The sequence below is a fragment of the Pteropus medius genome, unplaced genomic scaffold (genome assembly GCF_902729225.1).
Source record: "Pteropus medius unplaced genomic scaffold, Ma_sr-lr_union100, whole genome shotgun sequence".
NCBI lineage: Eukaryota > Metazoa > Chordata > Mammalia > Chiroptera > Pteropodidae > Pteropus > Pteropus medius.
This window is the reverse complement of record NW_024352148.1, coordinates 147,097-173,770: the sequence shown is the minus strand read 5'-3', so window position 1 is coordinate 173,770 and position 26,674 is coordinate 147,097. Positions and strand designations below refer to the sequence as shown.

Sequence of the window (26,674 nt, the reverse complement as noted above, 5' to 3'; positions counted from 1 at the left end):
TCTTCAGAGACTTTAGTTTGCACTTTAAAGTACACTTAGGGTCCTGTAAACCGCTTGAAAAACTCCGAAGATCTTTCAGGCGGGTGAGGTGTCAGGGCTGCTTTAGAGCAGGTGTCACCGCTCACGCGGAGTCCTGCCCAAGGCAGAGCCAGCTGCCAGAGGCCACCGCGGGAACCCCACGGTTAACAGCCACAATATACACAGCTAAGTTTCTTTTACGGAACTCGACCGAAAAATGTTTCGTGGGGACCTAAGTTTCAGCGTGCACACTAACGGAAGTAGGCTTCACAGTGTGAGCCAGACTCGGCCCGCAGATCCGGGTGAGGCCTTGCAGGCGACCTCCGGGGCTCGGGGGCAGGCGTGAGGGGCGCACCGAGCTTCTGCAGGATCTGCCCTCTGATCTGGATGCAGACCGACTGCACGAGGACCTTGTCACTCTCCCTTCTGTACAGCCAGGTGCCTGCGGCGAAAGAGGGACGAGAAGCACTTTGGCCTTGGGCTGTCGCAGGAGCAGCTGCTGAACTAAAGTGATGCTCACAGCTGCCCCCGAGAGCACGTGCCACACAGACACCGCCGCGCTCAGTGAGGCCCAAGGTCCCCTGGGAAGGGCGTGCCCGCTCCCGGCCTGCTCCCTGTCCTGTGCCCGCCGCGCTGACCCCAAGCCCCTTCTGGCAGTGGCTTGACCCTGCGTGGCCTCTGCCCCAGAGGCCACCACCCTCCCCCTCGCCCAGGTCTCAGCCTCAGTGCCTCTGCCCGAGGCCTCGCAGGTTGGCGAGCCCACCGTGTCCATGCCCCTGCCGCCCGGCTGTCTCAGGAGGGTGGGACCCGGCCCACCCCCACTCGGCTAGTCTGGGTGTCAGGACCCATGGGCACACTGCACCAGGGTCGGCAAGGCCCCTGCCCTGTGCTCACGGTCGCGCCTCCTGCAGAGACCTGGTAGCGGAGAGAGGGCCAGGGTGGGGGAGGCGGTGCCGGAAACTGCCAGTGGTGGAGTCACTCACTGACACACCCCCTCTTTATTGTCACGTGACCCTCTGCTTTTTGCCTTAGCTTTGAATCCATATGTGTGCATGTTTGTGTGTGCACGTTTGTGTGTGCGTGTGTGCGTGTGCGTGCATTTGTGCATGGGTTTGTGTGTGCATGTTTGTACATGCATGTGTTTGTGCACGTGTGTGTGTGCATGTCGGCATTGTTTGTGTATGCATGTTTGTTTTGGTGTGTGGTGTAATGTGTGTGTAGATTAAGCGATTATTGTGCATGTGTGTGCACATGTTTGTGCATGTGTGCATGTTTACATGTGCATGTGTTTATGTGTGTGCCTGTGTGCACATTTGCATATTTTGTGTGTGTGCATGCATGTGCATGTTTGTGTGTGCACGTGCTTGTGCACGTGTGCGTGCGTGTGTAGGGCATGGAAGATGGGAAGTGTGTGTGCTGTGTGTCAGTGAGGGCAGCCACAAATGAGGGTGTGTGGTCAGTGTTTGTACCCCACACGCCCTCCCACCCCCGGCGATGTCCGCAGGTGCCAAGGTGCGTGGGCCTTCACCCAGCACCCTGAGCCTGAAGGTCTGCTGGAAATGAGAGTCAAATTTTGAGAAACTTGGGTATTTGAGTTAAATACCCAGAAAGTCAGACAAGTTGTCTGGAGGCTTCGGTCACTTCCAACCTAACCGTTAGGAGCTTCCTTTCACATGTGATTAAACGTCAAAAATCCTTTTTTGTTACAGTTCTTATGGAGCCAAATGTATTTCCAAACTGTTTGAACCCATGCAGCCCTGCGCGCACCCTCCTGAGCGCCCAGCTCCCCCTGCGCAGCCCCCTGGGAGGCTGCTCCTGGGGCCCGTCATCTGCTCTCACACTGCGTGTTAGTGACACTCCCCACAGGACACAGTGGGTACGAGAAGGCTCGGCTGTTGTGTTTTGTTTTGTTTCTAAGCAGAGAAAATGGAGACATAAAGTCAACAGCCTGGCCAAAGCCATGCCGTCCGCCGGCGGCAGGCCTGTTCCAGCCCTGGCGATGTCCATGCCCGGTGGTTCTGGGTCACTGGCCCTCTGCGGGCCGGCACTCTGGCAGGGTGGGAGCCAGCTCACCTGTCGCTCCATTGTTGCTGATCAGACGGCTCAGGATGTACTCGGCCTTCAAAAGTTTCCCTGAAAAGAAGCCACCGAATGCCACGCGCTCAGCTCTGAGCACAAGCTCTGAGCAGCAGCAGCAGTGCCTGCTTCACGGGCCACACGTCCCACAGGGACCGCGGCCTCTCTTGGGAACGTTTAAGATCAACAGCTGCATCACGGGTAACAGGGAGAAGAAGGGGGTGGCAGGGCCTGAGACGGGGGTGGCCGGCCGCGGAAGGCTCCGCCCACTGCAGACATGGCTCGCAAGGCAAAAGCGGACCTGGGGGGGTGGCGACGTGCTGTTAGGGAGTGTTCAGGGCCTGGGGAGGCTCCTTCTGAATCTCTTGCTCACGTTGGCTCCCACCGCTCGGGAGGCTGAACTTCCGGCCGTTTGTCCATCGGGGGGAGGCAGTCGTCCACTCCCTGCCCCCTCCCCGCAGGAGCCGCTAAGCCCCTCGTGGCCTGGCCTGGGACCCCTGGCACCTCTTCGCTAGCATCTGCCCCTCACTCCTACGCCGTCCGCCTTGGTGACAGTGGCCTTGCTGTCACCTGCCAGGCCAGTCCCCTCCTGAAGTTCTCTGTACCTCGGGGCCGTGGGCACTCGGCTCACCCCGCACAGCCCCCCACACCTTCAGAAGGAGCACTGGTTGTTAGGTTGAACATTATAAAGTGTCCCACATCCGGGACATTTGACAGGAGACGCTTTCCCAGGTTCAACTCTGTCCCCAGTTATGCTGGAAGAGTAACTGACAGGACTCGGCGCAGCCGCAAGGTCTCGAGAGGGAACGAACTCTGGCTTTGGAAACGCCCGTCGCCACCCGCCCTGCCCGCTCCGGCCCGCAGCGACTGCCACGTCCAGCGCAGTCAGTGCGGTTCCTTTTCAAAGGAAATGAAGCGAAGCTGTTTGAACCCCTTAAAGACCAGAGTTAGCAACGCAGTAACGACGGCCAACATGGTTCGAACACACCACTTCTCTCCCTGGGGAGGCAGCTTGCCGTCCATCGCCGCCTTCGTCCTCATGCCTGGAGACGGGACAGCATGTCCCGGGAAGCAGACACTGCAGTTCTGGACGCAGCCTCCACTGTGCCCCTCCTGGCCGCCACGCCCTAGTCAGCCTCAGCCTCCCTTCTCGTTTCATTCACAGTGACAGAGGGACACGGGGACCGTTTAAGGCCCAGCGGGTACAGCCTGGTGTCGCGAGGGTGACAGAGCCTGGGATTGCTGCAGGGGTCTGCCAGCTCTGTTGCTAGCACGACCAGGTGGCCCTGCAGAAGGGGACAGGGCAGCCGAGGGACGGGGGGGACTCTAATCTGGCCATTTGCGCTGGTGCTGGAAGGCCCCGGCCCCCACCCCCACGGGAGGGCACCTACCTGTGTTGACCGCCACTCGGGCCTGGCGGATGACTACCTGCGGGGCCATCGGCATGTCCGGCCACAGCCTATGCAGCCCCTTGGCCACCTGCAGGAGCTGGGAGGACAAGTCGAGCCCGTACAGGAGCCGGTCGCTCAGAAACACGATGGCAGCAGCGGTGGCACAGTCCCCGGCGAGGATGGAGGCCTTCAAGGACACCTGGAGGACACCGAGGGGCACGGTGAGCCCGGCAGAGGGGACGGCGGGCGGGCGGCCGGCAGCCGAGCCGTGAGGAGAAGGCGCGTCCCGCTCAGCCTGGGGCAGACCGTTCCTTCCCTTCCTTTCCCCAAGTGTTTCTGGAATTAGGCAGACACGCATTTCCTGTTATTAAATTCAGACAACGCAGAGCAAGCGTGGAAAGTGTCCCTCTGTCTCTGGGCTCCTGGCCTTGCCCCCTCCCGCCGCCCCTCGCCCCCTTGCTGGGGGACCCCTCGCTGGCAACTTGGGCAGAAGAGTGCGGGCTCCCCGGCAGAGCGACAACGTCTGGAGGACACGGGCTCCTTGCTGCTCAGAACGTCGTGTGTCTCAGCTCCAAAGCCACCGTGGGAGGCGCTTTGCCCAGCCCGGCCAGTCCCGTGACCGAACGGGCGGGTTGCCGAGACTTGGGCTGAGGGAGCAGACCCCTGAGCTAGCACAAGGTCACACCTTCCAGAATTAAAGGGAGCACGTAACCTCTTGACCGCCTGAGGCTTGTTAAGTGACACCAGAACTCAGGAGGGAGAAATGACTCCCCGCCCCGGATCCTCGCGAAGCTCTGCGCAGTCATCGCCTGGCACACGACCACCCTCCCCGAGCCCCCGGGCCTGCCTTTGGAGCAGCATGTATTTTGTGACTTGAACTTGACCCCATCTCCCCAACCCCCACCTCGAGCAAGGCCAGGCTGCGAGTACCCATAGCTCTCTGGCCCAGCTGGAAAAACGGAACTTACTAATCTGAACTGCCAAACGCAGGCGTTTGCAGGGGCAGAAAGTAGAGCGTAGCGAAGCCACCCGTACGGGCACGCCCGGATTGCAGGCCCAGGAAGGGCGGGCCTGGGGCCAAGTCCCCCTGGCACGGTCCTCGTCTCGGAGTGACAGGCCTCCTTTTTGTCTGTGCGTCTTCATAATGACATGGGCCCCGTGCTACGAGTCTGCTCGCGTGAGCCTCTGTTCCTTCCAACATAAAAAGCTGACAGACTGAAACGAGGCCTGTTAAGTAAACCGTGCGCCTGAAAAGCACAAGTTTCAAATGACAACGTCTCATTCGTGTGACATTCGTCAACTGTAAACTAAAAGATGGAAGACGAAGCTGCGGCTCGTGTGTTCGCCCAGCTCTGCTGACAGGGCCCGTGGCCACCGGGAGCCCTCCTGGGCACGGCGCCGAGCCCCTGCCCGTCTGCAGAGCCCGCGCGCGGCCTCCACCACCGCCAGGCTCCCTCGCCGTCGGCCGTCGCCCGGCTCCGGGCCGGGCCCCGCGAGAGCGCTCGGACAGCCACGGCGGGGCGCCGACCCTGTGGTGCCGTCCACGTGCTGGCGCTTGGTCCTGCCCCTGTCCCAGGCCCCGCCTCGGTCTCAGGGTAGCGGGGGCACCTCTGGGACTCGGCGTTAGAGGCAGCTGAGCCCGGAGGCCGTCCTGCACCCTCGTCCCTGACAACGGCGCCTTTCATCTTTACGGCGCCTTCTGCTTTACAAAAAACGTTCGCACACGTCTTCGCGTTTAATCTCACAGTCACTAAAACATCTGAGCCAGGCAAGGACACGGAGCTGAGAGGGTCAGGGGCACCCCAAAGTCGCAGCGTCAATGGGGGAGTCGGGAGTTCCCGTTCCTATCTTTCTTTTCGCTGCAGTCAGAAGCACAGAGCGTAAACTTTGCCACCCTAAGCGTTTCTAAGTGCGCGGCTCAGCGGGGCCCAGTGCATTCGCATTGCTGCGAAGCCGGCCTCTGGGCCTGGCCCGAGCCGCACACGCGGAGCTGCGCCCCGGCCCGGCCCGGCCCCCACCGTCCGCGGCTTGTGCACGAATCTGCTGCCTCTCGGTGCCTGGCGCGCGTGGCCTCGCACGGTGCCCGTGTCTCTCGTGACCGGTTCCCTTCGCCTGGCAGCGTCTTCACGCTGCTCCGTGCTGTAGCAGGTGACAGGACCTCCTATTTTTCCAGGCTGAATGACAGTCCCTTGCGTGGAGGGACCACGGTCCCCTCGCTCGTCCGTCTGTGCAGGGATGCGTGTGGGTTGCTTCCACCTCGGCTGCTGTGAACGCGGTACGGATGTCACTGCTCTGGACGGCGCTCAGAGGGGCTGCTGTGCCACAGGCCGGTTCTATTTCTAATTCTTTGAGGACCCGCCGTGCTGTTCCCCATAGAAGCCGCACCGCTGCACACCCCGGCGGCCGTGCGGAGCCCCGAGTTCTCCGTGCCCTCGGCCCCGCTCGAGGGGCTTCCCTGTGGCCTGCCAGAGCCGGAAACGCTGTTGTCACGGGCGTGGGGTGCAGTGTGCACAGGGCCGCCGCCCCGGCGGTGAGGCGGGGTCGCCCACAGGGGAGACGGCTGTGGCCCACTCTGAAAGCTCAGAAGCGACTTGCAAAGGGCCAAAGAGTTTCCTAGCCTGGCTGGGCCCCAGAACAAGCTCGAGAACAGCCACAGGCACACAGAGGGCCCGTCTCAAGGGCTGTCCCATCCAGGCAGAAGTCACCAGGGGTGACAAAGCCTGTGCTGCGGAGAAATCGGTAGGAACTAACCCCAGGTGGAATTAGGGACATGGGAGATATAAAAAACGACCCATCCGAATCAGGGTTCTGGAAATGGGAAGTACGGTGTCTGAGCCGAAACCGCGGGTCCTGCCTTCGGTTCCTGCTGGGGCGAGATGCCCGACCTGTCGGGCTGTCCGTGCCCTTGCGGGGGACACGGGCTGTGCAGTGCCATCTCAGGATTAGAGGAAACGGGGCGACAGCTCAGCACACAGCCCGGCCCACAGCAGGTGCACGATGCGCGACGGGGGGACGGCGGGGAGCAGGAGGCGGCCCGCGCCCACTCACTGCGTGACGACATCGTGAGCAGGGACAGCCCCAAAGTAACGCCCCGGAGCGCTCGAGGGTGAAGAGCAAGGAATAGGTGGTGCCTGCGCCATCTCCGAGGCTCGTCTCAGAAAAGGGCTGAATCTGCCGTTTAAAAGCGTCCTCCCACCCCCGGCGCTGGGGCGATGGCGCAGGACACAGGCAGGACGGGGGCCGGGCGGGCTCCGTGGCAGGAGCCCAGGAGCTGCGGCTGAAGGCGGCTCCCACCGTGTGCGTGCGGGGCGCTCGGCTGTGCCCAGGCCCGTCCCCCGGCACCTGGGAGCCACCAGGCAGACACCTCCGAGCCCGCGCCCTGCGTGGACGCCCCCCGCATCTGGGCGAGGCCGGCGCCCGCTCCCCCGCCCCTCCCCCTCCCTCTTAACGTGGAGCACAAAAGCCTGAGAGGGTGACCCGCCAGACAAAGGCCCTTTGAGTCCCTTGGAAAGTAGGCTGGGAGGGGGGCGGAAGGGTTCCAAGTGGCCCTATTATCCCCACTTGCACTAATTAGACATTTTTCTGTCAGCTATCGAGCGCGGCCGAGAGGCCAAACTCACTGAATTCATTTCTAAAGTGTTTACAGAAGTTTGCATCTGTTTGTGTGTCTTCAGGAGGAAAATAGCACTTCAATGGCGCTGTGGGACTCTGGCGGGGGTGCCCCGTCCTGGAGCTCGCAGCTGCACGGCCGCCTCCGACTCGTCCAGCCTGGCCTGTGTCTCTGCCCGGCCCGGGGCGCCAGGCGCAGGGCAGCCCGTGCGGGACACTCCTGTCACCTCCCGTGCTGGGGACGCACGGGCCAAGTGCCACCCGCGGCTTAGGGGGCTGCGTTCCGTTCCCACAGCCTCCACCCACTGTCGCCCGCTGCCCAGTGGGGGGGAGTGTGCATTCCTGGGGAGCAGAGCCGAGGCCACCACAGCCAGCGAATGTCCCCAGGCGAGGGGCTCGGACTCCAGGACAGTGGTGATGGTGGTGACGACACTGAGGGGCATCCCCACGGGGAGGACGTGCCCGGTGACGCCACTAGAGTCCCACAGACGAGCACCGACTCCTGAACGGGGCTGAGAACGAGCCCAAACCCGGGCCTTGGACTCGCGGGGTGGGAGTGAGGTGCGGGGAGGGGCTCAGGGCTGTGCCCGGCCCGGTGTTAGGCCCGCGACCGACTGGCCATCACAGAGGATTCAAAACGCGACCATCTGACACAGTGTCACAGGAACAGGACTTTAGTGTTGAACCAACACTGAATTACTCGAGATGAAAGGCAAACAGAAGCCGCCGCCTCAGCTTCCCTCGCGGCCGGCTCAGGGCGCTGGTCCACGTAGCCGCCAGGTAGCGTGTTTCCCGCGGGGCGACGTGTGTCAACGGGAATACATGGCGTGGGCAGGGGGTGCGCGGGGCCTGTGAGGGACGGGCCGCGAATGCCGCGCACGCCCCACGCCCAGGACGGAGGGACTTACGCCCCGCGGGAAACGCTCACGGGCCTGTGAGGCTTCGGGCACAGCAGCTGGGGATGCGTGTGCTGTTCTCGGGCCCCTCGTGTGAGCGCCCAGTCTGGGCCCAGCCGCCAGCTCCAAGCCTGATGTGCTCACAGCCGTGACGGTGGCCGCTGTTCTGCACGGAGGTGGCCAGGGGACTCGGAGCAGAAGCCATCTGGTCCTGCGGTCGGCGGGAGCCTGGGGAAGGGAACTTGCTGCCGCCCAGCAAACCGGGGGCTGGTGGGGGGGAGTCAGCAGAACGAGCCGAAACGGGGCTGCCACCGGCGTAGTTATGCGTCCGCAGAGTGAGAGGCAAACGGTCCATCAGGCCAACGGGTGGCCGGGGGCCAGTGGGCCCGAATGTGACCGGGCCGGCCGGTCCCCTCGCACCGAGGCAGGACACGGAGCTGTCTGAAGGTCTGTGCCCGGGGCCCCCGTTTCGGGCCTCGTCCTCTCGGGAAACACCCATAACCTTTTCTGTGTCTCAGCACCTCAGGTAACACCGTCCTCTGTCCCTCTGTCCCTCCCCCACCCACTGACACTGGCGTCGGCCGTCCATTCAAAGGAGAAGAGAACAGTGTGGAAACAGACGGCCGCCCCGGGCTCCCGCGAGCCTGGCCCGCATGCCTGCACGCCGTCCCCCGTCCCGGCCTCCGCTAGGCCCCACGTGCCACCCCCGGCGACTTCGATATCCACACCGACGACCACCGGCACGCTTGCCGTGTCCCCCTTATCTGCGTGGTCTCGTTCCAGCCCGACCTTGTCACTCACTCCTGTGGTCAGTCGGCCTTAGAACTGGCCGTCTCAGCGGCACTGTGGTCAGCATCAGGCCAGGCGCTCGGCTCTCTGGCCTCCACCTCCCCGCACCCCCCGGCCCCCTCCTCGAAAGCCCAACCCGCAAGCCCACTGGCCGGCACCTTCCTGCTATGCCATCGACCGCCCCGTCCGCCTCTCCAACCCCGCCGTGCCAGTGGAGTGACGGGGGAAATACGTCCTTGACCCTTCACCACAGTCCATTTCCTTCGCGTCTGGCGGTTCCAACCATGCTCACTGCTGAGAAAACACGGGGGCCTCGCGTCGGAGTCAGGTCCTCAGCGTCCGCACCCGTCTCGCAAGGCGGCCGCTCTCCCGTGCGCTCGGGACCGACCTTGAGACTCGACGCTGTGATCTGCCTCCCTCTCTTCTGTAATTTTTTTGGGTGTCCACTTGTCGTTAAATTTGTGGGGTTTCCACTTTTGGGACCGTCTGGTGACCGCTGTCGCCCCGTCAGTCTCGTTTGTCCCCGTTTGTCTCGGCCGCTGGCTTTACGCCACCTTCCGCTTGTCATCCCCGCTTCGTCCTCGCTGCTCTGTAGACGCAGCAGATCGGCACCAGCCTCCTGCCAGGACTCCTCTCCCTGCTCCGCCGGGGCTCCTCCTCCTCAGCCACGCATAGGGGCATCAGAGCTGCACCGCTTCGTGGCATGCCGCTGCCCGCTCCGCAGCCCGTATGCCCCCGTCGCCCCTGCCGCGGAACCGAAATCTGTCCCAGGCCCGCAAGGCCCGTGACGTTGCGCTGGCTCCCCTCACCCTCACGGTCTCTCCCTTTTCCCCAGCCACCCTGCTCATCCTGCACCAAGCCAGGCCTGCGCCTCCTGGGCCTCTGCCTGGGCTCCCCCACTCCGCCCCGCGCTCGGCGTGGCCCCCTCAGGCCACTGTCCCTACTCACTGTCCCTCGAGACTGCTGTGTCTGTCCTCATAGCGCGTCAGCCTCCGATGGTAAATCACACGTTTCCGTTTATCTGCTCATCTCCTGTCTCCCCCTAGGTCAGCGCCCCGTTGGCACTGACCGTCCACTCCCAAGTGCTCCGCCGCGCGGCTGCTGCCCCAGCTCAGTGAGCCGCTGAGGGGGTGGCTGCTGCCTGGCTCTCCTGCCGTTGCCCCGAGTCGCTCGCTTTAGCAAATGCACGCGTGGCGGCCTCGGTACTGCTTCAGATTTGAGATCATGATTTGTTATACGAGGCATAAGTGAAAATATTGATCAGTTGTGTTTCGAGCAGTAAAACACCAAATAATTGAAGACGATTGAAGTAGGCAGTAAGGCAGACAGAAGGTATTTCGTTTTGCAAGTTAGCTTGCTCGAAAAGTATGGACTTTTATCATTGGGCATAAAGTTCATATTTTTACAAAAATATGTGTTATGGGTGCCACTGTCATGGTTACGTGCAGTGAAAAGGAAGTCTTAGAGAAGCCTGAGAAATTGGGGTTCTTATTTCTTCTTTGCCAACTGTGAAAATGCCCATGAAACCACAGCAAAACTGTATTTTCTAGAGGGCCTCCCCACTGGAAAAAACACATAAAATGAAAAGCAGGAGCAAGTCCGCACCAGTCGCTGTGATGCCTGGCTGAGGGCAGAGCCAGCCGATTTGGAACCCGTGAGCGTGACCCCCAAAACGGGGACGCGTTGCTGCAACAGTCCATGAACGGAGCGAACCTGCAGCTGCAGCTTCATGATGCTGCAGGCGGTTCTTGGCACGTGACTTAGTGAGAAAAGTGTTTACTGAGCATCTGCCGGGTGCATCGGCGACGTGGTGTCTGGGGTGTGACGCGGTCTGCACTGCTGGAAGGCCGCCTGCGTGTGTCAGTGGGTAACTCCGAAAACCCCCCCTCTTCGTTCGATGTCCTGTTAGTAAAATGCAGATGGCGGCTCGATTACTCTATTTGATCTTAGCGTCTGTCTCGCCGCGTAACTACAACTATGTTACGTTCCATTATGTAGCTGTGACCGTACTCCATCTGGCCCTAGGCCAGGTCCTATTGTCACTTAGCTCATATCATAAGGCAGCTACCATGTGTTATGTGCCAGGCACTGCTCTAAGCTTCCACGTTCTCCACTCAACAATCCTCCGGGTAATCTACGAAGTCGGGATGTAGTTACTTCGATAGAGCCAGCAGTTTAGGTGAGTTGTCCAGGGTGACACGGCCGATACGGGACAGACTAGGACTCATCAGACCCAGGCAGAGCGGCCCCCGTGTCGGCTCCTTAACCTGCGCCCACACTGTCTGAACTTGGTCGAGGTCGTCGCTGTCACCAAAACCACGTACCAGAATAGCAGCAGACATATAAGACCAAAGGAACGGTTGGGACCCCATTGTCCCTAGGGCTTTTCACTCACCCTTAAAGCGATAATTGTCACGGAAAGGGTTAAGAGCTTAATGGTGCCTGCTGGGATGTCCGCAGCTACGCACACTTAGCGGAGCCCGCGGGACTCCGTTCTCACCGCTGGAATCACATCCGTACGAGCAGAATGGTGCTTAATTGACAAGGGTCCGCCCCGCCGTGATACAGTCTCATAGAAAGCCCGGACCGCTGAACTATGAGGCGCCGACTAAGGGATGGGCTCGTGTCTCAGCACGGCTTCCGGCTGCACTGTGATATCCCCGTGTTGCCCCAGAGGCCGCGTGGCTCCCGCCCCGAGGCTGCCCCACGGGTCCGTCCTTCCCGCCTGCCGCTGAGGGGTGGCCCTGCTCCTTCCCCGGCCCTGGACAGTGCCCATTGCGGAACCACACAGAGGCTCACGACCACGGGGGCCTGGCACACGGCACTTCTAACCGGCTGCTGTTGGCTAAGGCGGGTCATGTGACCCAGCCTGTGGGGACTGGAAGAAGCTGTTGCCAGCCACGTGTTAGGAGGTTAGTGGACCGACACGGGCCTTTGACAGGTAGCGGACCGAGCACACGGGCTGGGCCCGCTGCTCCCTTGGGCCTCTCTCTACATCACATATCAATACCCAGTAGAGCTCTGCTGACTGGAGGCGTGAAGGCAGTTTGCGTTCACTTTGCTTTTTGCATCCTGATGGAAAAGACCTAAGTGATTAAAACTCGAAAGCACACAGCTCAAGATGAAAACCTCATTTGAGAAAATCGGCTGCTAAAGGATCATAATCCAGTGACGCCGGCCACGGCTCTCTCTCGTCCCCTCCGTTATCAGTGTGAAATCTGCAGCCTGCGGGAACTGGTTCTTCCAGACTCTGAGGACATCTTCTGACCCAGGAGGAAGCTCCCGCTCCACCGAGCACCCCACACTATCTGGCCTTCGAACCCCGTACAGCTCTGCATTTGTTTGTGTTTCAATTCTGGACCCTTTGAGCAGTTCAAAAATGAAAACATCAACGTGTTAAAGGCACCAAGGTTATCTGACGAGACGTATTAGAAAAAATTATTCTAAAGCCAAATTTATCAGACTATTCATCCGCAAAGATCTTTCACCCATGATAGCATAAGCAACTAAATATTTATTTATTGGTCTCTCTTTAGATAACTACAAGGAAACAGATATTTCCAAACATACGTGTGGAGAAAGGCTGCGAGGGGACCCACGTTCATGGTCGTGAGTTGAAAAGAAACGGCAAAGACGCCCCCGGCTCCCTCCCCTTGGGCTGCGCTGCAGCCAGCGACAGCAGCTGCCCTGTGTGCCCTGCGGAGGACACACGCCCTGCACAGAAACGGGCTGGGGCACGGGGACCCCCGGTCGGCAGGGAGACCGCACCGCGGGGCCTGGCGCACAATTCCCCCTGGCCTTGCGCTCGGCCCGCCCGGGCTCGGCCTTTGTCTCCCTCTCAGAAGCTTTATTTTCATATTTTCTTTTAATTGCGTAGAAATTGTTCTTTCTAGAGAAGTGAGAGTTGCTGAACACAAAAGGGGGTGTCCGCTCGGAGCTGGCCGTGGGCCCCTGGAGCCTGAGCAGCGAGGGGCTTTCCCGCGCGGGGCCTGAAACCCAGCCAAACAGAAGCTAAATGCCTCCGACACTTTTGAAAAACCCATCAAAGCTTCTGCTGAATGATATTTATAAGAGCTTCACTGTTCTCTTTCAAAAACTGAAATGCCCTCCTCCGACACTTGAAGAAAACGCCCGAGCTTTTCATCTCTCCCTCTCAGAAGTAAACATTGTTCCGAGAGAAAGGGCCCAAAGCAGAGCTGGCTTTGCCTTGAAATTTTATTTTTAAATAAGAGAAGGAGAAAATCCTTTTTCTGACTAATACTAATAATACAGGTCAAAGTGTCAGGCGATATACAATTAAACAGAAAACAAAAGAGGTTCCCCCCTTCCCACAGCACAATGGCCCCGGAATATAAATCACTGCCGAAGATGAAATAGCACTTCAAAGCCCGGGGGGCATTTCGGTGGCCGAGGAGCGGTGACGAGGCTGGTAACCCCGGCCCGGAGGACGCCGCTGAAAGGTCTGGGACTAGCGTGAGGTAGGCTGTGGGGTCCCTACGGCCTGCGACCCCACGATACGCTTTGTCCCACAGGGCAGCTGCAGCTATCAACAGATGTTTCGGCAATAAATACTCGGTATCATCTCGGCGACGGCCCACCTACCTGGGGAGCGGGCCTAGCACCGCACGCGTGGCCCGTGCATCGTGGCCGCACCAACCTGCCGTCTCCCGGCTCCTCGGGGCTGGTCCACAGGCGTTTTTTCTGGGAGGGACACTCTCAGGACAGTGCGGGAGGCCGGCCCGGCCGTAAATCCCTGTCTGTGGCCACACAGCCACGGCGGGCAGTGCGGGCGGCGACGCAGGACAGGGGCCAAGCACTAAACTCATCGTTTTCCTCCAGCAGGTTCAGCCTGAGAGATTAACATTGTACATGGCCCTGAATTTCACCAACTTGGGCACCATGAAAAATAGTTGATTATGACTTGCCTTTTTCTTCAGCATTCTGCACTGAACTTTGATCTATCATTTGTGTAATTACCTTAAAGACACGCTGTTTCTCAGTGTAATGCTAATTTTAAATGTGGAGGGAAAACGTTTTTATGGGAAGAATTCCTTGAAGAAAAAAAGTGAGGAAAGCTTAGATTTATGGGGCAAAAAACTGTAAAAAGAGCCAAGGTAAGTGAGAGGACAGACTCGGCAGTCTGTGACTATTTTTTATGTGAAAACAGAATCTCACAATAACTGATCCTTTCAACTTGGCCATCCAGCTTCAGGCAAGTCTGATACTGTGTCCGACGGAATGACGGGACACAATGGGACCCACAAAGCGTGGCGTTTACTCCGGTTACTGTTAACAAGCTCAGGTGTTAAAAGCAGCGAGTTCGCAGGGTGCTCGAGTTCTTGGTGTTTACCAAACAGAGCCAGCACTGTGCAGGGGCCTCACACGCAGGAAGGCTCCAGGGGCTCCTGGGGTGTGGGTGCTGAGTTCACGGCCCCACTGGCTGAGCTGGAGGGACCAGGCAGAGCGCAGAGCCTTGCAGGGTAAGTACAGAGGGACCCATCTCAGAGCTGCCACCCAGTGACCCTGCGACCTGGGCATAAGCCTCTTAAACTCTGTGTGACTCGGTTTCCCCAGTTGTGACTCGCGTGCACGGAAGGGCAAGAAACTGGAGGGATGATGAACGGACCCTCAGTTGGCCCCACAATTGTGAGCGCCCACCTTCCACCAAGCCCCAAACACAGCAAGACCCAGCTCCTTGCAACTGCCACCTCATTTTCCGGCTGATGTCACTCAGGCAGTGAGGGGCTCTGGGTGGACCAGGACTACAACTCAGAAGCGGGCTGTGCTGTCTCTTGGCCTCTCAGCCTGGGCTTGACATTCAGAAAGATTCTCCAAGCCCAAGATGAAAGCAGGGCTCCCCGCTCTGGGAAGCGGCCGCTCTCGCCTTCCTTGGGAGCGACGGCCCCTACGTGCCACCACCCAGCGGAGTCACATGGCTTTCCGTGCCCTCAGCTCCCGGGGCATCGGCTGCCATGTGAACAGCAATTCCCGGACTGCGGGGGAGAGCGTCCTCCTCTGACTGGCCTCCTGCGGCCCTCACGCGAGGCCCCCCCCCGCCCTGCCCCTCCAGTACCCACTCCTCCCTTTAGGACACAGGCTCCCGAACCCCACGTTGCAGCCATCGGGGGTTAGGGGGCTTGTCTAAGGCCGACTGACAGAGCCGAGGTGACCCAGGAATTCCATTTCCCGACACGTCTCCAGGCGACCCTGGCCCGCAGTCGGAAGGCATCATAATCACCGCCCTCGAGCTGCAGCGTCCAGCACAGCAGCGGCCTCGGCCACACGGGGCTGTTTACGCAGAAAGTGATTTAAGCGTTAAGTACAACAGAAGGGGTTCAGCTCTGCAGCCGCACTCGCCCATCTGGTGCGGGGGGCCAGAGGGCGGGCGGTGGGGTGCGGGACAGTCTATCGCTGCCGCGGGGGAGCCGTGTCTCACAGCGTCCACTGTGCTTTCCGGCCGTTGCCCTGGGGCTCGGGGGACAGGCACGGCGGGGCAGAGGAAGGGCTGCGAGTCTCAGCTGTACCACTCACTGCTCTGCTGCCCTGGGCAGGTGACACCCGGCGCTCAGGCTCCCCACCTGTGACGTGGGGTGGTAGCGGTGACAACCGCTGCCGGCCTGTGCCGAGGCTCACACGAGGTGGCGTGCGTGCGACTATTCCTAGACTCCGGAGTGACAGCGTCCCGCTGAGACCAGCGCACTCACCCAGAACCTGGCTCACCCCTCACCTTGCTCCTCTGCGGGGTGGAAAGGGGGAGTCTTACTGCTTCTGTTAGATCGGCCAATACACCATTGCGTGAGCATGGATCAGGGGTCTTTACTGGATTTTCGTTTTGAAGGAAAAGATGATGTCTGTACGTTTATTTTAGGAGGACCCCGAAGCCCACTCCCATGTAAATCTATCAATTCAAAGTTTTAGGATATTGTCGTTGCTTGTAAGTCCTGGTCCCCAGACAAACATATTTTTATGTGAGGAGAAAATGCACATGAGCAACAGACTGCTTTCCTCGACACTCATCTGAGGGAACGTGGGAACGCAGGGCCCCTGTGTGCCTTGAACCTGAGCCTGGAGCCTGAGCCCAGCTCGGTTCCGGTCCGCCGTCGGGGGCAGGCGCCCGTGAGCCTGTCATGACTCTGTCGTGATGCATCCTGAACAGCCTGAACCAAGGCCCAGGGAGCAGACAGGGACCCAGCTGCAGGTCACGTTGGTGAAACAGTGGTGAATTTTTTTTTAGAAAACAGCGTGTCAAAACACAAATGCTGTGAGACACACTGAAGCCCGCCAACGAGGTGTAAATGTCACCGGCTAGCCCCCCAGCCACCCTCGGCCACCCCTCCTCACTGTCCTTGGTGTGGCTTTTCAGCAGCAGGTCCTCTGGCCTGCCATGCCGATCTGAAAGCTACACCCCACATTAGTCACCGTGGCAGAGGTGACCGGGGGTGGGGGACGTTTCATGCTTCAGGGAAATTTAATCTGTTAGACACTTGAGGCTGAGTGCCCGGCGGGGTCAGAGGGACGCCGGGCCGGGGGCGGGGGGGGACTCTTCTTACCAGTAGCTGCTGCAGCTGGGCGCCCACCACGTCCTGCAGGTTCGTCTTGTCCTCCGGGCCGATGTCTTGTTTGTATTGCCACTTTTCGGGCACAAAAGGCCACTTCATTTCCTTCGCCTCCTGGACGAGGGTCCTCAGCTCGCTGGGGATGAGAGCTGAAAAGGTCAGAGTTCAGGTAAGGAAATTGCAGACAAAGAAAAGGCTGTCGAGTTGCCAACGACATGATGAAGCACCTCGGTGGCAAAAAAAAGCTTTCCTGGGCCTGGCAGGCTGGTCCATGTGGAGGGGGTGGGGGCGGGGGCAGGCTCCCAGGAGAAGCCCCAGAAGTTGCCTGGGGGGCCCTGGCCAGCTTTGCCCTACAGCAGCAGAGCAGTCAGGCGGGAAGGTGTGGAATCCCAGACGGGGCGGGGCCGGGATGGGCAGGTCGGGGAGTCCACCCCTGCAACCCCGGTCTCCTCCGGCCCCGTCACCTCATGCTTTCACTGGAGGCTGCATTTGAAGACAGAAAATGAGCACGAAAACCCACCGTGATCTGAGATGGCCTCAGCTTACTGCACAGTGGCCTCGTGTCCCAGCAGGAGATGTGGCGACCTTGCAGGCGGGCAGCACGCCTACTTACACAGGACCAGGTCCCGCACGCAACCTTGGTGAGTCCCAGAGCTCCGGGAGCGTGGAGGTTTGCCCTTGAGTCTGACACGCACACTGACCTGCGTGGCCGGAGGCTGCCTGGGTTGTGTCAGCCGCTCGGTGAGCGTACTCACTGCCCCAGCTGGCAGTGGCGTGGCAGCTGGCACACGCCCATGTCACCTCCCTGACTGAAAACGCCTGGCCTGAGGCACGCGTGACGCCCCAGGGCTCGGGATGGGGGACCGGGGACCCTCGGCCACGGCCGCCAGCCTGCGTCCGGTGCCTGCCTCGTCGACGTCACCGACCCAGCGTCTCTCAGTGAACTCGCCGCCTTGCTCCGCGTCCCCCTTTCCCTCTGGGCTCTGGCTTGAGTGGTGCCACCGTCCCGGGTCCCCGCGTCTCACACCCACGGGCCAGTCGATACCTTCGCCCTCTCGTCCTCCCTGAGCCGAACTGGCTACCGCGTTCTGCGGATTCTTCATCTGTTTCTTCCCTGTCGTTCTCAGCAGAAGTGTGATTTCTGGGTTCAAAGACTTTCCCCACACTCTGGGGCTGAGCGGTTTAAACATGTTCGAGTCTCTTCGTGAGTGTTGAGAAACTCTTCTCTACAAGTCACCTCTGCCTCCGCCCCTCCCTACAGGCCACGCCGGACGAGGACAGTCGGGTGCGGCAGGTGCGTGAGCCCGTCTCTCGGATATGCTTCAAATGCATCTCTGCATGGGTCCCAGCTCCTCGCCTCTCCCTGGGGAAGTTGCTGCGTCACCACGCTGATGAAGACACCTTCTGAGGGCAGGTGTGGGGTGGGAGGAGGAAGGAGAAGCTGCAGTGTTTGACTGAGAGCTCCGACACGGCGAGTGGCCCGGCCTGACGCCTTCGCCGTGGAGCACCTGCAGGTGGCACTTTGGTGGCAACGCGACCTGCTGCTAGAGCTGCTCAGAAACCACCTGCCAGGGAAGAGCCCTGGATCAGACTTCACCACACAGCACGCAGGGGCTGGTTACAGCTGGGACGATGCCAGCTCTGCCACGCCCAGCAGTCAGCCCTGCCTCCGTCACCTCTCACTGCCCAGGCAGCGGACCCGAAGGTGGGGGCTGAGAGACTCTGCAGCCATGAAGTGCTTCATCTGGGACTAAATTCGTTATTTCTCCTGTTCCGGGGCACTTGGGAAGAAGAAGAAAACGCTAGCCAGCTGGGGCCTGTTTTCAGCAGGGAGGACGGCGGCGGGAGGAGTCTGGGCTGACACACGAAGGCCGCCTGCAGTGGAAGGACGTGCGGAGGGGCGTTGGGGCGCCCAGCCCCCGCCGGCCCCTGGGGCGCTCAGGCTGGCCGGCGAGCGGGAAAGAAAGAAAACGCACAGACCCCCGTGTGACACGACTGGGCGTAGGGCGTTTTATCTTGAAAGGGGCACAAACGACAGGTTATAAAAATTAAGACTTGCACGGACACCTGACAGTGCCCCCGTGGGAATGCGGGCGGCCACAGGCGGGGCGTCCCGGCCCCACTCCGCCGCCAGCTGCGGAGGGGACAGCGCGTGTTACGCAGCCTGCGCTTCGTAGGGCGTGGCGGACCACGCACGCACCATGACATTAAACGCACATGACAGGGGACACACAGAAATGGGGGGGAGCGTACGCCGCCGCCACGGGGAGGTCTAAGGACAGGAGGGCGCCTCTCGGCAGCCGCTGACGAGGGGACAAGCGTGGCCGAAACTTCCCGATGACTCATCTAAACCGAGGCCACGAGCGGGGACACGAGCAGAAAGCCGCAGGCGCCCGACGCCGCTGCGGGCGGGGACAGCGCGCGTTCGTCTCGCACGCGCGTGCGGCTGCTGGCGAGCTGCGGTGACACCCGAAAGAGGGCGGACAGATGCGGCGACACGTCTGTGGAACCCACAGCCGTCTACGGAAACTGATGCGGCGCAAAGCTCAGTGTGGAAACCTCCGTGGCACCGTTCACGGGTCGCCTCGATTTTTCAATAACTGAAACTCCCTCGGGCCCTTTGTTCGTCTGGAACTAAACCGTTCCTCGCGGCTCCTGTTTACTGGAGCCTAAAGCCAGAACTGACAGCGATTCACGGCGACAGAGCGGGCTTCCTCCCCGGCCTCAGAAGCCCACTGGTCTCGCGGTGGTCATCTGCCCCGAGCAGGAAAACCGGGCGGGCGGTGGGGGGCGGACTGCGCCCGCCGGCCCCTCCCCTGCGCAGCGCCCCTGGGGGTCCCGCCCCTCCCCTGCGCAGCGCCCCTGGGGGTTCCGCCCCTCACCTGCGCAGTGCGCGTCGTCCGTGCGCCCCTCGGGGCCCGGCGCCCGCAGGGACAGCTGGTCCAGCGCGCGCTGGCACTCCTGCAGGAGCTCCGCGACAGCGCCGTGGTCGTTCATGGTGACGCCCCTGCCCGCGATGGTCCCGCGTTCCGGGTCCTGGGTGCTGGGTTACCTGGGAGAAGACATCGATCCTCAGCGAAAGAGGCCCTTCGAGCCGAGCACCTGCTGAGCAAAGAAGGAGAAAGATGATTAACCGAAGCCTCGTCAATTATCGGTAAGACTCACGCAGACAGGGCGAATAAGGCAAGCACGCGGAAACGCACGACAGCGCCGGGACGTCGTCAGGGGCTGTGTAAAGCGACCGGGGCCCGTCTCCGCCCACAGCTGCTCGGGGCATCGGAGAGCACAGGCGGAGGGTCCCGGTGCAAAACGCGGCCACCCACAGCGAAGTCGCTGGAGCTACGTCGGCGGAAAGCGTCTCCCCCTGACGATGTCTTCTGCACATGTCACGTCGGCGCCACAGCCCGTGCCCTCTGGAGGCTGCAGGAAGCGTCCGGCCACCATGCACCGCCCGGACAGAGCGCACCGGAGAGCTCGGCCCCCTGCAGCCTCCCGCGTGGCCTGGAGTATCGTATAAGTTGGACCGAGATAGGCAGTGACAGGTGCCACATTTAACGCTCTTCACCGCCAAGTATGCTGCCAAAGAAAATATAAAGAAGTGCTACCTCAGAAAACCCAGTTTCCTAGATTTATCGCATGGGCGGGTGGACCTACTTCTATCGCAATTCGATGTCCGCGCAGTTGAGAGGTTCTTATGTAAACACGAGTATATCCGAATGTGCAATTACAGTCAAGTTCACAGACAAAATAACCTACTGACCGTACAAAAATGCCTGACAAATGCCAAAAAGTTACGTGATTAACAAATCTTTTTGTCTGTCCGCCCTTTCTTAAAAGTCGTTCTCTTTCTGAGTTTGCCAGACACCTTGCAGGGCACCTGGGGTCTCATTACCAAAGCAAGAGAGCCAGAGAGACAATGTGACAGCTGGGCACCGGCCGGGCCCCATCTCCTGGCTCGTCCAGCAAACAAGTGACCACTGAGAGCATCGAAGCCGGGCATTATCACGCTGGTGCTGGGGTGACACGTGCTCTGCTGCCCCATGACCTCAGTTTAAGAAGTCGGTTTTTAGATCTGAAAGAGAAAGCAAGCATTTTTTCCCTACTTTTTTGTTATTCTATGACTTAACAGGAACAGAAAATGAAAGATCAACTAACCGTACAATCTAAATTTTGCATTTTTCATTCTGACTCGGATGGTATACATCATATGCTCTGTGTTTGACACATACACGCTTTGCACGGAACTGTCAAAGCAAAGTTGTAGGATGCTACAGGCCTGTTCCATTAAGACAATCACGTCTGTGTTGATGAAGGACACCACCGAGTTGAACACAATATTCTTGTTATCGAAAGAGCATTCACGGGAGCGAGGTCGTCAGGAACTGGGCGCTGGAGGCATTTAGCACAAGTATGAATTTAGTCTCTCTTCCCTCAGGCTGCTCCTGCATGGGTGGATTGTTGAACTAAATGGTTTTCAATGTCCTTTTAAGCTCAAGTGTTTCTAAGTCAGTGTTTGGGGTATGAGCTGGCCATTAGCTTGCCTTCGTATGAAAGGAACGGAGCTGCAAGGGCTGCTCCGAGAGCTAATTAGTGGGCCAGAGCCAGCCAGAGGCCGCTGGCGGTGCGGCTCCATTCCCACGCGCCCACCTGCAGACGGGGGCGGGACGGGAGTCGGTGAGGAGACCGGAGCCCCAGGAGGCTTAGCGTGAGCCCCCACGATTGCTCGGGCTGCGCTGCGGCCGAGGACAGTCCTCGCTCCCCAAGAGCTTAACGAGAGCGAGACGGGGTTCTCATTCCTACGCCCCTTCTTCAGGACCTCACGTAGCAAGAGTGGAAAGGAGCATGAGCCCGCACAGAGACGAGGCAGCGCTAAGACATGGTTTCAATGGCACGCGCCCCGTCGCGTAGGGGCTCACAGTCGCCGCTGACTGGTGTGGTGTCACCAGGCAGAAGGCGGTCCCCGGGACGCAGAAAACGAAATCGGGTTTTAATTGCTCTGTTTCTGTAAGTGTTTTAAGCAGAGACGGCATGAACAAATGAAAAGAGAACCTAGAAACAGTAAAACGGAGTGCAGTGCTCCGCGAGGTCTGCCGACCAATTCCACTCCGTTGTCACTGACTATTTGTGACGCCTCTGAGAGTCACTTTTCTCATCTGTCTGGAGGGGCTGCTTGGAACAGCTGTTAAAACGCCCCAGGTCCCATATCGCACATCAGCAGCAGCCTAGGTGAACCGGGGTGTCTGCCGCTGGAGAACACCTGACGCGCACTTACTGAAAAATCCCGGGCTCTTTGGGGACCCTTAAGTGTACATTCCTTGTGGTTTAGAAACGTTGCTTTGAATCTGAGAGGTTGGATGCTAAATAAATACACTTCTTTGCGTTTGTTTCTCACTTGAAGGCCCAGTTCCTGACGCACAGTAACATAAACCTCTGCCTCTCGTCCCAGCGCTGCCAGAGAGAGAAGGTTCGAGGCCCTGCGAATCCCAGCCAGGGGCGGGGGCTGAGGGCGTGGCGCCTGAACCCCGCTCCGACAGAGGCCACTGCTCGGCGAAGCCCCAGCGGCGGAGGGGGACATGGCGAGGACGAGGGGAGCCAGGTAGGCTGCCCCGGGGGAGCGGGAGAAGGTTGGTGTGCGGTGAGGCTGGGGCGGCACGCGGGGCTGTGCAGGGCCCTGCGCGCCGGGCTGTGCAGGGCCCTGAGCGCCAGGACCGCTCTTTGCGTTTACCCGAGAGTGACGGGAATGCGGGTCGCAGGAGGCGCGCGACCGCGTCTGCATTGGCCGGCGCCTTCCTGTCGTGGGTATTGGGGGGCAGGAAGAAGGGAATGGCAGGCAGGACAGCTGGGCACGTCCTGCAGCAACCCAGGCGAGAGGCGCCAGGACTCTGGGTCAGAGTGACGGTCCTAGAAACACAGGAAACTGGGCAGACAGGGCTGTTCCGGAGGTGAACGCAGCGCTGGTGGGGGCGGGGGACGGGAGTGGCCTTCAGCATGAGGCCCGAATTTCTGCCTTGTCAAAACTGAGTGGATGGCGTTCCTGTCCTCAAGGCAGGGGGTGGACGAGATCTGGGAGAGGACATAGGTGCATCTTCGATTTTGAATTTCCAGCAACGAAGGCAGTAAGGAAGATGAATCGTGCTGTCCAAATAAGCAACCAGATTTTAACCAAGGAAGCGCTTCTAAAAAGGAAGACGAGACTTTCAAGATAATTAACGTTTAGAACTTGGGACTCCTCAAAATGTACCGAAGACATTATTTATACTTTTCAAAAGTCATAGCATTTCCTCTTTCCCTGTAGAATTCGGGAGACAAAAGGAAGAAAACACCGCGGCGTGAGAAACGCTCCGCTCCATGTCCGTGTGGCCCCGCGGGGCTCACCCCCAGGGCGGCCGCGGCTGCAGCCAGCACGTTTTCCTTCGGGCAGAAGTCCTGCTGGAATTCTTGGTCAGCTTCGTTTCTAAAAGAATCATTTCTGATTTCAGCACATATCAATTTTTGCCTCCTGAACTGCGATACTCTGTGAACTCTGCACTATTTCTAAATCAAATGATGGATGTTTCCCAGTATGTTTTGTAATCTATGGATTATTTTTTTATTTTAATATTCCCCCATATATTTTTTTAAGTCAGATAGGAAGAGGCCAGAAAAATCAAACATACAAAAAGATAACTTAAGAATAATGCTAGCTACCTGAGAAAGAGAATCTCACCCTAAGGCACATTATGTCCACACGTAGCCAAATTGTCATGTTCCATACATTCTCTGTCTGATTTTGACATGTGCATGCTTTAGTTCTCATTGATGACCTAGAATTAAGCTGAGTAGCCGAGTTATAGGATAATTGACAAATCGGCCATCAGTGGAGGTGGTTGGGTGGCACGCTGGTGTGATCTGAAGCTGGCCACTGGGTGCGTTGGTTCTGGGGCCTCTTGGGAGGGGCTCTGTTGTAGGCCATGTTCAGCTGCTGCCTGTGCCCTGCCCGGGGCCACTTGATATGAGCTACAGAATGATCAGAGGATGATTGCCCCCTGTGCTGAGATTGGAGGCACCTGGGAAAGGCTTAGCTGTGAACCGAGGCAGCCGCCGCTAGTGCTGAGCTCGGGGCTACTCAGCAAAAGGTACAGGCACACCGGGGCCAGATGCTGCTGCTTTGGGTTTTGTGAAACTTTGAGAGATTTTAGGAAAGTATACAGCACTTGAGACAAGACTGGCTGTTTATATGGAAAAGCCACTAGAAGCAGCTTGGGTGGCCTGCACGTGGAGAGGGGCGGGGTCTCAGGGAATCACCTGGGCGGAGCCAACACCCGGTGTCAGCCAGGTTGATGGAGACTCAGCTATGGTGGCTGCCTACATCTGCATGCTGGTGGGAAAGGTTCAACAAAGGGCCTCCGCCAGACTTGTCTGGAAAGACGCTGCACCCCCAGCTCTTGCCCCAGTCCCTCCCCAAGTGTCCCTGGTGCCTTTCCAGCTGTGTCCGCGCTGGAGCTCTGAGAGAGCTAGTCCGTCAGTGGTAAGTCCTGGGGGCCCCTTAAGAGGAAAGACTGCGCCTCCCCCGGCCCTCCATGTCATTCGGCCTCCATCCCCACTGGCTTTCACAGCTAGAAGTTGTGGGGACTTCTCCTCCTGGCACCGGAATCCTGGGCTGGGGAGCCCAGTGTGGAGCTGGGACCCCTCGCTCCTAAGGGGGACCTCGGCAGCCGAGCTAGCCCTCCGGTTTCTAACTGCCACATGTGGTGTGGGTGCCCTGTCTGCGTCTCTGTCCTCCTACCAGTCTCGAGGGGCCTCTTCTGTGTGTCCTTAGTTGTAGGATGCTGTTCAGCGAGACGTCAGGTGATTCTCAATGGCAGTTACTCTGTAGTTTAGTTGTAACTTTGATGTGGTTGTGAGAGAAGCGAGCACAGCGTTTACCACCATCTTGACCAGAAGTTCTGCAAACTGTGTTTGAATCTTTCCTGCTGGACAATTAGTACCAGTATTAGGGGGTGAAACAGGAAAAAGAAGACGACTCCAAAGGTATAGCACAGTCTACTGGCTGTCACCTCTGCAATAATCCACCAGTCGACTAGTCAGAACCCCCAAGCATGAACGTGTGGGGAGGACTGAGAGCTACAAGAGTCAGTCTATACCTTCGAGGAGCTCACAACATAACTAGAAGAATAAGACGTAAATACCCAGAAATGAGCTACACGAGGCCTATCACACACAGCTATACTCCAAAAGCTCAGTTTAAATTATCTTTGTTGGAATTCAATTAATTCTTGGTTAAATTCATAAGCAAATTCATAGAGCTCATTTAATTCATATGTACATGAATAATTATAGTAAAAATACTTCTGTCTACTTTCGAAATCATTTATCATGTTTTTTTTGGTGAGAAGATGCATTCCGGTCTCCCGCGTAGCGCAGCAAAATGCGCTCATCCCACTAGGCACCGGCGATGCCGTCCAGCCTGCGCCCCACCCGCGCCCCGCCAGTACCCCGCGCCGGAGCTGTGACCACATCACTCCTTGTACTGATTGGCAGTGCAAGCAGGAAACGAAAGGTAAAGGAGAGATCTGATTCGAGAGTCACACCACTGCGGGGCTCGGACAGATATTTTCGGTCAAAGACCTTTGATCGTGTTTTAAAACTGTGGAAAAGGGAGAAGGAGAAGGCGATCTCTGAGTCACTGGAAACCTGGAGGGCAGATCTCCATGTCTAGCAGCATGGAAGTCTCTACGTCCTGCCCAGGACTCCTGCTGAAAGCAACTAAAAATGCTGGAAAAGTATTTAAAAATCTCTAAAAGTATCAATGAAATGCCAAGAAAGGAAGGACCACTCAGGAGACAAAAAGCAAGTAAAAACTGGAACCCAGAAAGTTAACCAACGCAGAAGCTAGCTTTTGCCTTGAGCGTATTTGCCAAACTCTGGTTTTCCCTATTTTGGAGTGTGGGAGGAGAGGAAATAAAACCAAAGGCCTACCCAGGCGGGAAGCGCGTGAGGAGACCGCCCTGCTTCGTAAAACCAAGGCCCTAAAAGGTTGCACATTTACGGCAAGGCTGAGCTAAAAATAAATCCCCATCTCTCAGGAAAATTGCCTGTGGCAAAACGTGCTGCTTTATGAGAGTTTGAAACCACACAGTCCACAAAACATCTAGCTGATAATTATTTATAAAGGAGTTATTTAAAAATAACCCCAGGCTGGTCATTTTCTCCGGCAACTGGTAGAATGAAGCACAGTCTTCTCTAAAGGATCTGACTGTAATCCAAACTTCAGAAAAATCCCACCAAAAAATACAAGCTTCTGGTCAAAACTCACAAAAAACATAAGGTAAAAAAATGAAAGCAGAAATAGCAGACCCATAAAGGCTTCAAATAAAAGAATTATTAGATAGAGACAACAAAATAAACATGTTTAAAGAACCGAATGAGTATATTGAGTGTATGAATAAAAAGCAAAGAACTACAAAAAGGTACAAGCACATGGAAAAAGAATCAAACGCAAGTAAAATTTCTAGAAGTAAAAAATATAGTAATTAAAACTTTTTAATTGAATGAACTAGATATATTTGATAAAATAGAAGCTCTGGCTGAAGATAGAATTTTTGAACTGGATGATAAATCAGAACATACCGCCTAAAATGCAACAGAAAAAGACAAAAAGATAAAAAATACAAAAGAGAAATTAAGAAACAGGAATGACTGATAGAAAAGGTCTGACATATGATAGTACCCATCAGGGTATTAGATGGGAAGAAGATAAGGCAGCAGAAGGGAACCCTGAAAAACAAGAATATTTAAAATTGAACATCAATAATTCCTTACTAAACGGATCTGTAACGTATATACTTTAGACAGAAGGAAAGTGATCACAGGTGATGACATTCAAGGAGAAATAAAAAGCAACGAAAGCGATGTTATTGGCTACATATAAATACACACTGATCGCAGAAAGCTGTAACAACATCTTGTGGGACCGAATGAAACAGAAGCTCACGCACACACACAGCACATGCGCCAGGCGAGCAGCCGACATTAAAGCCAATCGGGAGGTGCGGAGACGTCAGCTTCAGAATGCGATAAAAATCTTAAGATAATCCCTAAAAAACATAACTCTGGGACTAATAGAAGGAAAAAAGTATTTAAAAAATCCCAAAGAAGGCAATTTAAAAAAATTAGGAAATACCCTCCTAAATTCCTTTCGGGTCAAAGAAGTCATCATTACGGAACCAGACACTGTGGTCATGAGCTGATCACCCCATATCTCAAGTGGGGCGTGAATGAGGGGGCCCAGGGCACACACGCAGCACAAAGTAGACGGTGGGAATAAATTTAAAGATCATATTTCCAATAAATGTAAATG

At 57.7% G+C, this 26,674-nt stretch overlaps 1 protein-coding gene across 1 annotated transcript in view; it reads right to left on the bottom strand.

The window, feature by feature from the left end:
- ALPK1 (alpha kinase 1) overlaps positions 1 to 26,674 on the bottom strand; it is a gene marked incomplete at its 3' end in the record, with an annotated part of 52,849 nt that overhangs the window by 25,679 nt on the left and 496 nt on the right. The window contains exons 2-6 of the mRNA XM_039846912.1: positions 19,218 to 19,437; positions 16,330 to 16,484; positions 3,486 to 3,684; positions 2,092 to 2,151; positions 374 to 460 (exon numbers count right to left, since the gene is read on the bottom strand). Of these exons, the coding sequence (XP_039702846.1) occupies positions 374 to 460; positions 2,092 to 2,151; positions 3,486 to 3,684; positions 16,330 to 16,484; positions 19,218 to 19,332 (616 nt within the window). The remainder of the gene's footprint in view (positions 1 to 373; positions 461 to 2,091; positions 2,152 to 3,485; positions 3,685 to 16,329; positions 16,485 to 19,217; positions 19,438 to 26,674) is intronic.